The sequence below is a fragment of the Polypterus senegalus genome, chromosome 5, assembly GCF_016835505.1.
Source record: "Polypterus senegalus isolate Bchr_013 chromosome 5, ASM1683550v1, whole genome shotgun sequence".
Lineage (NCBI taxonomy): Eukaryota > Metazoa > Chordata > Cladistia > Polypteriformes > Polypteridae > Polypterus > Polypterus senegalus.
The window spans coordinates 24,286,937-24,304,128 of NC_053158.1; the positions used below are offsets into that span (position 1 = coordinate 24,286,937).

The 17,192-nt window shown below is 40.4% G+C and overlaps 1 protein-coding gene across 7 annotated transcripts in view; it reads right to left on the reverse strand.

Moving 5' to 3' along the window:
• LOC120530167 (catenin delta-2) overlaps positions 1-17,192 on the reverse strand; it is a 1,616,252-nt gene that overhangs the window by 210,069 nt on the left and 1,388,991 nt on the right. For all 7 annotated transcript variants that reach the window (XM_039754393.1, XM_039754398.1, XM_039754395.1 and 4 more), the window contains one exon: positions 16,211-16,394. In XM_039754393.1, coding sequence (XP_039610327.1) covers positions 16,211-16,394 — 184 coding nt within the window. The remainder of the gene's footprint in view (positions 1-16,210; positions 16,395-17,192) is intronic.

Genomic DNA, 17,192 nt, shown 5'->3' on the forward strand with positions numbered 1-17,192 from the left:
TATATATATACATAAACATACTGTGGTCCAAAAAAACACCAGCTTGACACAACAGAAAGAAAACTTCTGACTTGACTGTCCCAGTGACAGTGAGGTGTTATATGGGCGTATTGCTGTTGGTATTAAGGAGCCCCCACTCGCATTTCTTGACAAACTTCTGCTGAATAATTTTTTGGCTGAAAGTCCTTGGTGTTGGTGTGTCAGAGAGATGATGTGCAGCATTGGTCATAATGGCACTCAGTTTTGTTTTAATTCTGTCCAATTCTGCGAACTCCAGGGGGTCCAGAGTGCATCCCATAATTAAACCTGCCTTTTTAATTAGCTTGTCAATTTGGTGGGCCTCTCTTGAAGAGATGTTATCAGCCAAGCACACCAGAGCATAGAGAATCCCAACGGATATCACAGAGTTATAGAAGATGCAACGGATGTCACTTTCCACATTAAAGGACACAGTCTCCTAAGCAAGAAGAGCTTGCTCTGCCCAGTCTTCTATAATTCATATGTGTTATAAGACTAGCCTAACCTGTCATTGATGTGGACCCCCAAGTACATATAGGAGTGCACCACTTCCACATTCATTCCTTGAATTGTGACTGGACATTGAGATTCTTTGGTGCGGTGAAAGTCAGCAACCAGTTCCTTGGTTTTGCTGATATTAAGTTGCTGACAATTCTCTTTGCACCAAGAAACTAAGTTCTACACCTGGCTCTTCTTCTCTGTCTCATTCCCTTTATCGATACACTCTATCAGTGCAGAATCACCTGAAACTTTCTTCAAGTGACAGGACCTGGTATTATATTTATAGTCAGAGTTTTACAGTGTGAAAAGAAAAAGAGATAGGACTGTTCCTGTTGGGGCTCCAGTGGTGTTCACACAGTGCTTGAGTCTCACAAACTGTGGTCTGCCTGGCACATTGTGAAAATTTTTTGCTACTGTGGCAGAAATCCAGGAAAAGATGCAGGAGGCTCTGGAAACAGTAATGAAAGACGAATGCAGGGAATGTAAACAGGAATGGGAGAAGCTCTGGGACATTTGGATTCCTTCTGAAGGAGAGTGTTTGGAAGGTGACTAAAACTGAAATGCTGTAACTTTTATAAGTTTTTTTCTAACAATTGTGGGTATAATATGTATGTATATATACAGTATATATATATATATTTGCAATGTTAAGTGTTAGTGTCGCAGACACAGGTTGGAAGCGTGTGCTGATAGCGTGTTGCTGCACCCAGCACATGTCAAACCACCTGGTTTGGGATTCGAGTGCAGCGGGTGACACCTCAGCACCACAATGGAACAGTTTGTGGTTTTTTACAGTGGCTGGAGTGCCGATCTTCCCAATAACCCCTGAGTTTTCCCTGTAAGTTGGAGGACCTGCTTGCAGGGCTGGGTGCAGATTATCGTCATACCCAGGACAGAACAATTGCAGGCTAAGTGCCTTGCTCAATGGCCCAACAGAGAAGAGTCACTTTTGCTATTTACAGGATTTGAACCAGCAACCTTCTGATTGCTGATGGAGATCCCTAGCCTCAGAGCCGAGCGGCAAACTCCGGACAGGCAGTGCCTGGACCAGGATTACGTTTAATTTCTCTTGCTGGCAGCAGCACTGACCACTGCAGCAGCTTTGCTCTTTTAAAGCATCCAACATAGCAGATCCTAAAATAAGTCCCTGGAGTGAATTTGAGTAACTCTTGTGTGCGGCACTTTCAAGAATAAAACAATATGATTGTTAGGTCATCGGGCTAACTTTCTGGGGATCATATTCTACATCAGTCACTTTCTACACAAATAATTACATATTATTGTTATACTATGATTGCACTCAAGTAGCAAGATGAAGTGGCATTTCTAAGGTCTTGATTTGGCATTTGAACAATCGATCATCAGTAGACAATGTTAAAAAAATAAGTAAGCAATTCCTTACTATGTGTTAGCAGTAAATTTAACCTCCAAGGAAGAGCAGTAAGAAATAGTGATTTAAGGCAATCATGATAAAGAACTATTTACTTTTCAGAATCGGCGTTGGGAGGAGACGCTGAAATATTTCCTATTGTAACTTATACTCCTTTTCCCTAATCATTAATATTTATGAAAGAAGGCAGTTTTTTTTCTTTTTTTTTTTTCATTGGCGACAAGTTGCTTGCTCATTTTTTCATCCTATTAATCCTTTTATAATAAAACAAAGGTTAAGGCTTGGTGGTTTACTTCAAACTCGTTTCGTTGCTCACTGCACCAAGCCTGTTAATAGCTTTACTGGGACGCAGGGAACATTGTAATTTAGACACGATGTCACAGCAAGATCTTGTGTTTATTTAAATTTTATGTCTGAAAAAGCTATTGTGGCCTCTGAGCGCCTGAGCTCTTGGCGGCTGCTATAAATAAGCATTAGTGTATAAAGAGAGTGCTACTGATATATACATATACATATATATTGTCGCATGCGGCTGGGGGTGGAGCCCAGGAAAGGCACTAGAGACTGTGAGGCCTGGACTTTGGGGGATCGGTGCTGGAGGCACTGGGACGTGCACTAAAACAATTGTAAATATTTCCTATAAATAAATGTGTGTTGGGTGAACAAATGATGTCTGTCTTTCTGTGTCCGGGTCCAGTTCTACTATATATATATATATATATATATATATATATACACACACACACACACACACATATATATATATATATATATATATATATATATATATATACTGCGGTGGGCTGGCTCGGGGTTTGTTCCTGCCTTGTGCCCTGAGCTGGCTGGGATTGGCTCCAGCAGACCCTGCTGACCCTGTGTTAGGATATAGCGGGTTGGATAATGGATGGATATATATATATGGGACTACTAACAAATGCATGTTTCTGTGTGAAATTTGGTTTTTACTACCAAGAAATGCTTAATTAATAATTGCACATAAACTTCATGCCTCTGCAGAATATGGCGCAGTTTGTCAGGTACTGATACTAAATCCGTTTTTAAATTAGAATTGGCTCATTGTTGAAAATCAGCCCAGCATTTATATCTGTGGAAAAAGGTTTCCCAGTTATTACATAGACACTACTACTTGGACAGTATACAAAATGGCAGACAAGATTTTGGAGTTTATTTTTTTAATAAATATCATGCAAACAAATAGACTGAAGTTCGAGAAAGAGACTATAAGCAAGGAGACTTTGAAAAGTTATTGGATGTGAGCAAGCCGATAACAAAGAGCACCAGATAAGATACCTTCAGGATTGATGCATGATAAACCTTTCAAAGTAAACAGAAGGTAGCGGAGAATAAAAAAATAAACAAAGCTAACCTTTACGAGTATCATAAATTACACCGGCTGTTACAGTCTGGAATCAAATGTAAGTTTTTATTCTAAAATAGTAAGAATACTAGCAGCTCACTTCTCAAAATGGACTCATCCAAGATCGAACCCGTGAAGCTTTGATTACCAGTCAACAGTTGATACTGTTGAGCTATGAAGCTGCCGTAGCTACTGCGTGTCATGTTATATTTGTGCCTTTTGTAAAAGTGTTTCTTTGATATTTGGACTTCAGGCTTCACACATTATACACTTCATGTCTACATTTTGTCAATTATTACTAAAATATGAAAATGTTTCTTTTTTAATGGTGTTTACATAGATTGTTGTAGAAACAGAACACACACGAAATGCATGCTTTCCAAATAACGATATATTATTTATTAAAGGTGTCATTTTGCTTGACTTCTCACTCTATACAACTCTAAGCAACTGACATGCAGGTAAACAGACTTCCGTTGCGGAAACTGCACCGGTGGGTGATGTGACAGAAGGCTACTAGCTGTTTGCTGCTTATCAACACATTTAAAGGACAAAAGATGCTGACGGAGAGGTGCGAAGCATTTTAAAGTGGGACGGATCTATGAGTTTTTTCGCAGGCTCTGGTAATTCTAGTGTTAATTTGCAGGTTTTCACTAAATGTCACCCTTTCTGCCTTGCACATGATGCTGCTGAGATAAACTCCAGGCCCCGTGACTCTGAAGTACACCAAAATGTGTTTCAAAATGGTTAATAAAAGAAGTGTCTTATTTCTAAACTTTTACTTAGTTGGTTTTGTTAGTTGTAGAGAGAGCAGAAATGTTTTAAAATGGGGTCCAGAGAGCAAATGTAAATCAGTAAACATGCCAAAGTCAAAACCAGAAAATCAGACTGGTCTTTCACCAGGTGACACTGAGAGAGATCAACTAATGTCCATAGGAAGCGCTCCACTCACGGTCCTCAGAAATACAATACAATTTATTTTTGTAGAGCCCAAAATCTAACAAGACGTGCCGCAATGGCCTTTAACAGGCCCTGCGCCTCTTGACAGCGCCCCAGCCTTGACTCTCTAAGGAGACAAGGAAAAACTTCCAAAAAAAACCCTGTAGGGAAAAAAATGGAAAAAACCTTTGGAAAGGCAATTCAAAGAAAGACCCCATACAAGGTAGGTTGGGCATGCAGTGGGTGTCAAAAAAAAGGTAGCCAATACAATACACAGAACAAAACACAAGTAATCCTCAATACAATACAATAGTGCAATAGAAATATTACAAGTACAGAGCAGAATTCAACAGTAGATCATCTTTCTATATAATACGCTACCATGGCTGTGCGTTTGTCACTCCAGGATTTTAAATCACCTGTAGCTCGCAAACCGTTTCAACTATGGACCTGAAATTTGGTACACATATACAACATTACATCTACTATCAGCTTTCGGGGTGATGATTTACCTCCAAGCTTATTCCTCTTTTTATTTTTATTTTATTGTAGAATTAACTCTCGGCAGTAGGGCAGTCGTGTGGTACATGTGTATGGGCGCCATTCTCATTCCTACCACCTTCATCGTCACTTCCTCTACCTCTTCATATCTTATATCATTCTTGAGGCAGATTGAAGACTTAAGTGCCAGCTTAAGTGAAAAATAAAGAAAACGTACTAAGTAACTGCAACACAAACACTGACTTAATCAGTTTTAACGTGAAAAAATGCTCATAAAAGAAGAGAAGAAGTGGGCCGCTAGGGTGGAGTAAAGAAGAGCAGCTCAGGAAGCAGCAAGCGCATCAACCTCTGAGCAAACGAATGCTAAACATACAGAGGAAGAGGATGAAAACTAGGAATGCTCAAGTCAAGTGTAACTTCATGTTATCGTGCAGTGTGCTGTTACTGGTATTACATAATACGATTTGGTCATACAGATGGTCTCTGTATGGCTGACTAATGTCATTCTCCAATTAGATCCATCTGTAAGGAGTCTGATTCTGAGCCAAAAATTGCGAGTTCGCGACTGACCACCGTCAGTTCAGTACAGTGCAGATCTTGGAACTGAGGTGGTGCTTCATGCTTGAATTAGAAGCCTCAGCACCCAAAGTGTCTACAGTGTCAGGTAGCTCTTTCAGTCTTGAGCTGGGCTTCTGAGCCATTAGATCTTTTAATTTGGCATGGTCTCTGGATAGATATTGATGGAGGTAGAAAGACAACCAACCACTGGCATGCCCTGTACTTATGCCTTAATCTTCTTTACTGCACCCCTTGGACCAATGGGGGTGCCATAGTTTGGGGGCCAACTGTTGACGTCTTCCCATCTCTGTCCATATGCCTCTGGACCAGCCCTTGCTAGGAACCTTCTACCAATCAGAGTTCCACTCATGGCTGTGGAGTAGGGTATATTTCTTTTTATCTTGTAGCCCACCAACCTGTGGTTAATGTGTCAATTCAGATGATTCCAAGTTCCTCTGTAACTGGTTCTGACTTGAAATGTCGTGAGCAAAGCAAGCAGGCAAGCTCTTAATCAAATACATGTCGACTAAAAAGTTACATAGTTCCTATTTAACCTTAAAGTGTTTATCTGATACATAGTTTATCACTATACGAATATGACAGACATTACAGTATGAAAGCAGATGCACCAAACAATCTTTCGAAGTCCATCCCCATATCTAACATTGAACTTGAGAGACAGTTTTTAAGAACAAACAAATCTCTTTTGGGAAAATAAACTCCTTCATTATTTTTTAACAAATGGACTAAGGTGTGCGTTCCTTTCCTCATCATGCAAGTATCCCAGCATGGTCAAAAAAACAGATTGAGTGGAGATTTTATCCCATCAAACTAGAGCCAAGAGTCAGCAAGTAAAACCATTGTGTCACTGCACTGGCCCATTAGACACCCTAATTCAACCAGCGCATTGCTCAGGCAGCATCACAGCACTGTAAATCATCAGCAGCAGCATTCAGAATGTCTGTTGATACTCTTGCCTTCTAAGTTTCACTTAATAAGAACAAGAGAAGTGATTTCCAAATGCAGTCTTCTTGGCTGCACTTCCTGCAGTGGCTCAATGAGGTGTTTCGTAAGAGAGATTCACTCTTTGTCTCAGAAATAACAGGCTGGTTTGAGCTGACTCATAATTGATAATTCAGTGCCTCCCGAGGTTGCCTACCTGCCAAGCCGTGCTTATCCTGTTAAGAGATTTCTCACATTTCTCTCGCCTCTTGTTCCCTTCAACAAAAGAGGTAAGAATGTCATTTATCATGCTTCTTGCGCGTGCCTATCTACACAAAGCCATCACACAAAATGCTTCAAGAGTACACCCCCAGAGGTAGTCAGGCGACACTTTAATTTTTTTTCTCTTTCAGTTTGGTTTAATCCCGAGACCCTCTAGAGAATTCACGGCGCCCTGCAGCTCTTTGTCAAGCACCATCAATCTCCACGTTTAGATTCTACCTTTTCGCCCACAGCACTGGAGAGATGGCATCAATCAATCTTTATTTTTATATAGTGCACTTCAGAATGAGTCCCATAATAAGCAGCTTTATAAAGCAACGACAGTCGGTGTACACAGATGTACACTGATGGGAGGGAAAGTTCACTGGCACAGTAAAGCCTACACAATGAAGTCAAGGACCGATGACAGTCGAGTGTAACAAAAGACGCAAATCTATCAGATGTTTTGGACTGAGCATGAGACCAGCTCCAGATGACGTGCCAGTCCACTCCAGGGTTGATTTAAAATTGCAAATTCAGTTGTTGGAAGGAGGAGGAAAAATGGACTCCTTAGAGGAAAAAACAAGTAGCAAAAGGTAGAAACAGAAGACAAAGTGTGTCTGGGTTTGGGATTTGAATCCAGCCCACCATACTGGAAACTGCACCATTTATGCAAATGTATTTACTTGGAGTAAAAAAAAATTGCTTTTACAATTAATTTGTCTTCCTTTTCCCTTTAATTACATCTACTCACATTACTGTTACAGGTAATAGAAAAATATATAAAAAAAATTGATATCTCATGCCCTGCATGCACCTTCAGTTCCTTTTCCTTGCATTCACGTGTGTCCCTTGACCGATGCTCCCTCTTTCGAGTGCATTCCTGGAAAGATGGTTTCTCAGACTCTGTCGTTATCTTCACAGCTTCTTCCTCATCTCCTGTTCCGCTTTTATACTTCACGTTTCTCTCAGTGTGCCTCCTATGCCTTTTCTCCCGTTTGTGTGTTTCTTACTCACACTTCGTGGTACCAAAGCCAAACTGACCAATCACACTGGAGCCAAACGGACCAATCAGATTGCTTAGAAGGACACAGACCTTAGAATTGTAGTATACAGTAGATAAATGATGAATTACCTTCATTGCCAATGCATATTATATTGTTGTTTGCTTTGAAAAGCAACTTGTGGTCTTGTTCACTAAAAAAATAATAATTTATTCATTGATGGCCAGTGTTGTATAGTAAAGATAAAGAAATACATTGTTAATTTTTTGCTTGAGTATAAAAATTTTCCCCTATATTTTCAAACGTAAATGGATACTTTTACTTCGATAAGTTTTATTGGACACCTTTGTTACTGCAATATTAAACCATAAAGCAAATAGTCTACGAAAATACACACAATGCTTTGCTTAGTCAATTACCTATAATGTAGGCTTACCCCGCTTTAGGATCAATTGATTTAGGAAAATTTAAACATGTAAAGAGTTTTGGGATGTTTTTCAATGTGTGTCATAGGCACTAACACCCAGTCATCTTTAGAACATAAGAAAAATTGTGACGAGAATAGGCCATCATGTCCAACGAGCATGTCCATCCTTTTCATCTCGATTGTCCAAAATAACATCAGCTCTTACTTATTAAGTCTTTATAGATTACTTGGTAATTTATTCCATGTATCTATGGTTCTTTGCATAAAGAAAATCTTTCCAACATTTGTGCAAAATCTGCCCTTAACAAGTTTCCAACCATTTTAATCTGTTCTTGTTGAAGATTTTATTTTAAACCAGCAACTGGGATCCATCCATCCATCCATTATCCAACCCGCTATATCCTAACTACAGGGTCACGGGGGTCTGTTGGAGCCAATCCCAACACAGGGAGCAAGGCAGGAAACAAACCCTGGGCAGGGCGCCAGCCCACCGCAGGGCACACACACACACACACACACACACACACACTAGGGACAATTTAGGATCGCCAATGCACCTAACATGCATGTCTTTGGACTGTGGGAGGAAACCCATTCAGACACGGGAGAACATGCAAACTCCACGCAGGGAGGACCCGGGAAGCAAACCTGGTCTCCTAATATAATAATAGCAGCAGCTACCCACTGCGCCACTGTGCTGCAAAAAGAAACGTCCTCTGACTTTCAACTGTTTTACCTTCAGTAAACTTAATGTGTAAATATTTGTATGAACACTAAAAGAGTCAACACCATAAGACATAAACTAAAAATGTTTCACAATGTGTCCCTGAATGAAGGGAGGCTCACAATCAAAAGTACCAGTCAGTATCTGGTGTGGCCACCAGCTGCTTGAAGTACTGCAGTGCATCTCCTCCTCATGGACTGGACCAGATTTGTCAGTTCTTGCTGTGAGATGTTACCCCACTCTTCCACCAAGGCACCTGCAAGTTCCTGGACATTTCTGGGGAATGGCCTAGCCCTCACCCTGCGATCCAACAGGTCCCAGGCGTGCTCAATTCCTTCGACGATAAACACGAATCCGTCCATCAACCCCGGTGAGACAAAACCGTGACTCATCAGTGAAGAGCACTTTTTGCCACTCCTGTCTGGTCCAGCGAAGGTGGGTTTGTGCCCATAGGCGCGTTCTTGCTGGTGATGTCTGGTAAGGACCTGCCTTACAACAGGCCTACAAGCCATCAGTCCAGCCTCTCTCAGCCTATGCGGACAGTCTGAGCACTGATGGAGGGATTGTGTGTTCCTGGTGTGACTTGGGCAGTTGTTGTGGCCATCCTGTACCTGTCACGCAGGGGTGATATTCGGATGTACCGATCCTGTGCAGGTGTTGTTACACGTGGTCTTCCACTGCGAGGATGATCAGCTGTCCTTCCTGTCTCCCTGTAGCGCTGTCTTAGGTGTCTCACAGTGCGGACATGCAATTTATTGCCCTAGCCACATCAGCAGTCCTCATGCCTCCCTGCAGCATGCCTAATGCACGTTCACGCAGATGAGCAGGGACCCTGGGCATCTTTCTTTGGGTGTTTTTCACAGTCGGTAGACAAGTCTCTTTAGTGTCCTGCGTTTTTAGGACTGTGACCTTAAATGCCTACTTTCTGTAAGCTGTTAAGGTCTTAACGACCATTCCACAGGTGCATGTTAATTCATTGATTATGGTTAATTGAACATGCATGGAAAACATTGTTTAAACCTTTTACAATGAAGATCTGTAAAGTTATTTGGATTTTTAAAACAATATTGTTGAAATACACAGTCCTGAAAAAGGGACGTTTCTTCTTTTGCTGAGTAACCTATCCATAACCTACCATCCTATTAGCGTTCATGATCACTTCTGTACACTGTCTGGATGTACTTGTAGATAGTGACACGTCCACTATGACTCCTAGGCCCTTCAGCATGTGAAAGGCACTATACAAATAAAATGTATTATTATTATTATTATTATAAAGGAGTACATTCAAGCTTCAGACCACCCATTGTGCATTCAAATCTAGCATTTTTACTTCCTACATGTAATACTTTACAGTACATTAATATCCATTAAATGTAATCTTCCACAAATCTGCCCAAGCCTGTATGCGGTCTTTGACTGTGTGTAACAAATGAGTGGATTCTTGGTTACTTGCCCTCCCACCTACTTTGGTATCATCTTGAAATGTAACCAGCCTATTGATTATATTTTTGTCCTGACCATGCAGCCATCTCCACACTTACCAATCTCCAAACAGTGTTCAGAAGCCATTAAGAAGGCTAGGAGAAGGTATAGCACCCTGATGTGTAGAGTACAAGTCCAAGGAGGTTATAGTTAAGTTATATAACATACTTGTTTAACATACTGGTTAGACACCATCTGGGGTTTTCCTCAGGGCTATAAAAAAAGACATAGAAGTCCTAGAATAAGTCCAGAGAAGAGCAGCTAGGCTGATTCCAGGACTACAGGAGATGAGTTATGAGAATTAAAAGAGCTGAGCCATTTCAGTTTAGACAAAAATAAATTAAGAGGCGACATGATTGAAGTGTTCAAAATTATGAAGGGAATTAGTCCAATGGATCAAGACTTTTACTTTAAAACGAGTTAATCAAAATCACAGGGACACAGTTGGAATCTTGTTAAGGGTAATGTACAAATGTTAGGACGATTTCCTTCACTGCGGTGGGTTGGCGCCCTGCCCAGGATTGGTTCCTGCCTTGCGCCCTGTGTTGGCTGGGATTGGCTCCAACAGACCCCCGTGACCCTGTGTTAGGATTCAACGGGTTGGAAAATGGATGGATGGATGGATTTCCTTCACACAGAGAACCATTGGCACACAGAATAAGCTACCAATTATTGTGGTACACAGTGGGACTTTAGAGACCTTCAAAACTCAACTTGATGATGTTATTTTGGAGGAATTACAGTAAGTGATTGGTAAGCTTTGTTGGGCTGAATGATCTGTCTAGTCAAAACGTTTCTAATGTTCTAATCTTCTGAGGCTTATGCTCATCTTCCCCATTGCTCAGGGTATTCCGTAATTCATTCAGTGTGTCTCATCTTTCATTGCTACCAGTTGTAGTAGCCATCAAAAAGAAGCCCCCAGTGACTGGATGAGGGCAGGTATTTACTGCATGTGCAGCACTTGAAGATGAAGCACAGTCAGTACCTGATTGACACAAACTCTCTATTCTGTATGCTGCTTTTAAAGCCAGAAGCCTCCCAATATGTGTAATCGGTTCCTGAAAAAAAAATCCATAAACATCAAAAAGTGGACCAAGAACAAACATTTTGTTTATCTCCTGAAATGACTGGGCTATTATGATTTGATATGATTATGAAGATAGAAATACGAACACAGAAACAAATCAACCACTAATTTATATTAAAATAATATCCATGAGTGCTTCCATTATTAGAATCTTAAATCAGCTCTGTACTGACTACTTTGCAATCAGAAATGAGGTTTAGATCATTACATCTTAACAATTAGTTTTTGGCCAGTGAGTCATGTATTCTGATATGCAACTGAAAGCCTAAATATCAGACTTTATATCAAACCCACGCTACCAGCCAAAGTAATAAATGGGCCTGATAAAATGACACTAGCCATGAGCTCTTTACATCAACTTTATTTGTGAAGGCAGGAGCAAAAGATCTTCAACAGCTGACACTCTCTCTGTCAGCTCTTTTGTAGGGGACTGATGAAAACTGATTTTCACTGTCTACAACAAACAGTTTGTGTGTCCACAAAGTATTCATTTTACATCACTGTCATTACATGGAGTAGTCTGGTGACGGTACTTACCGACAGCATTACCATCCCCACTTAAGTTTGGTGTCCTTCAGCTTTAGCCTTGGCATCAGTTAATTTTTTTCTCTCTACATATTACCACTAGGTGATATCATAAGGAAATCTAATATACATTTTGTGTGTATACCAAACAGGAAAGGATTTACAGTCGACCCTTGATATACAACCGGCCTGACATGCGAACAACTTGATTTACGACCAAAATTTTTGTTTTGATTTACGACCAACATCTTGCATTACGACCCGAATGCGGTCACGTGTATCCGCTTGTGCGATTGTAAACAAACAGCCAAGAGCGTTCGTAAGCGTCAGTCAGAGCCCAGATACATGTGTTTGTGGACGTAATTTCAGTCAGTGCAGTGATTTATCTATAATAATAAAAGGCAAAGCCATCACTGACTGACTGACTCACTCACTGACTGACTGACTCATCACTAATTCTCCAACTTCCCATGTAGGTAGAAAGCTGAAATTTGGCAGGCTTATTCCTTACAGTTACTTACAAAAGTTAAGCAGGTTTCATTTCGAAATTCTACACGTAACGGTCATAACGGTTGATAACAGTCGACAACGGTCCACCATGTTCAACCTTCTTATTTATGGCCCCATCTTCATGAAATTTGGTAGGCGGCCTCCCGCGCTAACCTGAAACCGATGTACTTACTTATTTCGATGGTATGACGCCACTGTCGGCCGCCATATTGAACTTTCCAACATCACCAATTTTCAAACTTCCTTATTTCGTGTAAGTAGAAGGCTGACCCCATCTTCACGAAATTTGGTAGGTGGCTTCCCTGCGCTAACCAAAACCGATGTACGTACTTATTTTGGTGGTATGACGCCACTGTCGGCCGCCATATTGAATTTTCCAAATGTCACTAATTCTCCAACTTCCCGTGTAGGTAGAAGGCTGAAATTTGGCAGGCTCATTCCTTACAGCTTACTTACAAAAGTTAAGCAGGTTTCATTTAAAATTCTCTGCGTAACGGTCATAACGCACAACAAAGTCCGCCATGTTCAACTTTCTTATTTACAGCCCCATCTTCACAAAATTTCGTAGGTGGCTTCCTGAGCTAACCGAAACCAATGTACATACTTATTTCGTGGTATGCCGCCACTGTCAGCCTCCATATTGAATTTTCCAACATCACTAATTCTCCAACTTCCCGTGTAGGTAGAAGGCTGAAATTTGGCAGGCTCATTCCTTACAGCTTACTTACAAAAGTTAAGCAGGTTTCATTTCGAAATTCTAGCGTAATGGTCATAATGGTCAACAACGTCCGCCATGTTGAACTTTCTTATTTATGGCCCCATCTTCTCGAAATTTGGTAGGCGGCTTCCCTGCACTAACTGAAACCAATATACATACTTATTTCGTGGTATGATGCCGCTGTCGGCCGCCATATTGAACTTTTCAACAGTCTTTGTTACTTATGGGCCCATCTTCAAGAAATTTGGTACACGGGTTCCCAACGCTAACTGAATCCTACTTATGTACATATATATGCCCATAGCCTGCAGCTCGGTCACGTGTGAGGCGGCATTGGGTCCCCCATCCCAACGCCTCCCACATTGTTGGCTGCCTGCCTATATAAGGCCGTCCGTCGCTCCAGTCTCTACATTCCCTTCCTTGCTTCGCCACGGATTCACGCCTCCCTACTGATAACTACAGCCTTTTGTTTAATCCACGGCTTCTCCGCTGTTTTATTGTTTGTTTATTACAATTATAGTTATTGTATAGGTATTTTAGACTTACTTTACATTGTTCAGGTACCCATTTCCTTTATCATTCCAACCCCATTATCATGTCTATCGAGATGATCACTATCGATCAAAGAACTGTCACTTACCGAGTGGTTTCCATGCCCAGAGATACCACCTACCTTTTCCATTCTCTTTGTTACATATTGCACGGCCATATCAGGCTCACTCTTGATATCCGGAGGAACATTGTGTCTTATGTATTGAATGACTGGGACAGGTTCAAGGTGTGGACTGATGACGGTACAGGAGATAATTATACTACACAGGAGCACTATAAGAGTGAAATGCTTAAGCCCTTCACCTATGGTTCTGCATGTGAGTTGATGGCTGCCGCTGAATTGTTCGGTTGTCGCTTTCAAGTGTACCAAATGGCCAAATATTTTACACCTTTGACAACCGCCAATGCCTCTTAAACATCTTAGATTCACAGGTGACGATTTCAGTAGTGGACACTTTGATGTTTATGAATGTTTAAACTCTCAAAAGCTGGATGTGATTTTATCGCTGAAACCGGTTGTGTGCTTACAACGCTTGACAGATGCCGAATGTCACTTCAACACAACAAATCCTGCAAATACTGTAATAATTGAAACAAATTATAAAACTCAAACCGATTATGACAGCAGCAATCCAAGCTGTGAGATTTGAGACAAGATTACTGTTCACATGGCCAACTGTAAGTTACATGCTCAAGAGTAAGCTCAGCGACAGCTTGGTCATGTTACAACCGGAGGGCTGAACTGACAACATGGTATACAAAGAGATCCTTAACAAATAATTATTGGCATATTTTCCCTCAGTTTAAAAAGGTAAAATTTTCTTCTTAATAAAAATTTTAATGCAGTACTTATCGCCATGGAACAGTAGGTATTTTGCTAGTCTATGTATATAATTCACTAAGACCATGGCATGCAAGACACATAATTACTAATGAAGGAAGAGAAGGTAATGAAGGTTGCAAAAGAACATCAAGAAAGCCTGCATTGTTAAGGGATGTTAGCTAGCGGGCTGGCGCGTTAAAAAGCACATGATGATGTCATCAGGCTGAGTCAGCACCGGCTTGCTTTGGAGTATATTATTACAGCATTTCACAACACGACCAGCTTTAAACTGAGTGCTCGGCTACTGTCATTATTAACTTGAGAAACAGCGATCAAATCAAACGAAGAAAGAAATTGTGCGGAAATATGAGAGTGGTGTTCATGTGACCGATCTCGCTAATATGTACAGCATGTCGAAATCCACCATCTCGACAATTTTACAAAGAAATGATTTGCATAATTTTGCATAATCTCTAAACAATAACCACCTTCCATTTCATTCTCCTCCTCCTCCCTTCCTGTAGCCCAAAGATGTCAAATTAAATGGTGAGTACAGTATGAAATTGTTGTTTCTGGTACGCTAGGCACTTTTTATAACTTTTTGGTTAGTACATTAGAAAAATTATTGGTGTTTTGGTAAATTATGCACATTATACAACCCTTTTTTATTATGAAAAGGTTAAGTAAGTGTTGCTGTGGGAGGTTCGGAGCGCATTATGGGTATTTCCATTATTTCTTATGGGTAAAATAGTCTTGACTTACAACCAACTTCAGTTACTACCAGCCCTCGCGAACGAATTGAGTTCGTAAGTCAAGGGTCCACTGTATTTAAAACCAAAGCTGAGTGATACAGGTATCTGACAAGAAACATTTGAAACGAACAAGTTCTCTTGGTATTCCAAGTACCTAATGGTGCTGTACCATAAGAGGCAGTAAGGGTTTTTAATGATAAGGATCAGGAGATAAAATATAACAACAACAGCATGTATTTATATAGCATGTTTTCGTACAAATGATGTAGCTCAAAGTGCTTTACAAGATGAAGAAAGAAAAAAGGAAAAGCACAAAAATTAGCAATACTAATTAACACACAATAAAGTAAGGTCCTATGGCCAGGGAGGGCAGAAATAAATAAATAAATAAAAATTCCACACGGCTGGAGAAAAAACAAAATCTGCAGGGGTTCCAAGGCCCTGAGACCACCCAGCCCCCACTAGGCATTCTAGCTAACACCAATGATGTAAATCAGTCCTCATGGCTTTCAGGCTCCATGTGGAAGAATTAGACGATGATGGTCAGGGTCAGGTAATGAAGCAAAGTCACAGTCAAAAGTTAACGCAGTCAGTTCAGCAGTTAAAAACGTTAACCAAAAAAAGTAGGTATTTTAAACAAGAGCAGAGTTCTAAAGCCAGGGAAGTTAAGCATCACCAAAACAACTGCACACTAACAAAGAGATTATTCACAAATTTGGATGAGACATGGGTGCCAGTGGCAATCTTTTAACCATCTGCTACTTCTGAAACTGGGAGCAGGACTTTTGAAACAGGACTCATGTAATGGTGGCACTATAATCCAAAACAAGATGGCATCAGAGCATAACGCTATGAAATTTCAACTTTCTAAAAACGTCTAGTAGGAAATGATAAATATTGTTTTATTCTAAAATCCCTAATTAGATGTATACTTTACTTAAAATAGCTCAAGTGAACCAACAAAAAATGAATAAAACTGCTGCTTGTAAGAGTTACAAAATGTACAATACTTGTAAAGGTGAAAAATTCACAGACATAAACAATTCAAGTCAAGCGAATCACATGTGAAATCTTGATTAGGTGCCGCATGTTAGGTAAATGTGGCAGAGACTGACCTCAAGCAGCCCGTTGCATTGCGCAGCACTTGTGATGAGTGAAGCTGCATCTTGCGATCATCTTGGTGAGGTGAGGAGTCCCACCCCGAGTGGGGGATAATCACAGAGTTTGTCAGCACAGCAAGGGCATCTTGGATTATTGGCATCTTAAGTGCATCACATGAGGATAAATTCCAGAGCACTCCTGTAATGAAAGAAAATAAACAGCAATCAATGCATTACTGTTGACAAACTGTCAAAGGCCACAGTTTTGTCAGAATTTAGTTTTATCTGTTTAAATATACCGATCTGTGCTACCTGTCTAAGATCGGTTGAAATCCAAGTTTGCAATGCAACATCTATTGGATTGTATTTTGTAATGCATGCAGTAATAAAATGCATTGTATTTTCCATTCCAATAGACAGCACTTTACACACATTAGCACAGCTTTTACGAATCCCATACCAAATGAGAATTGTTCCACTGCTTTTATTCAAGTTGTTATCAACTTTTACATTATATGGCAAGTTCACATACTGTGACATTTTGGGTACTGCAGAGAACTGGCTGACACCTCTGGATAAGTTTCATCAATGGAGTGAAAAAAAACAACAATAGGGGGAATATTGATTTATGTGAATACACAATGGTTAGAAAGGGAGGACAGTATAATTAGAAATAAAATGTCTGATGCATTCATTGAAATATTGATGGAATTAATCCACATTACTGCCCTGGGAAATAACTTAGACAATACTTAACAATAAAGATTTGGAGCACATCTCTCCAGTTTTGATGTCACTACATTTGTCACCTGTGTCATTTAGAATTGACTTTAAAATACTGCTTATGGTTTACAAAGCCTTAAATAATCTGCTCCATCTTATATCTCGTAATGACTTTCATCTTAGATCTTCAAATGAGTGTCTGCTTAGAATTCCAAGAGCTAAACTTAAAAGAAGTGGTGAGGCGGGCGGCCTTCTGCTGTTGTGCACCTAAAGT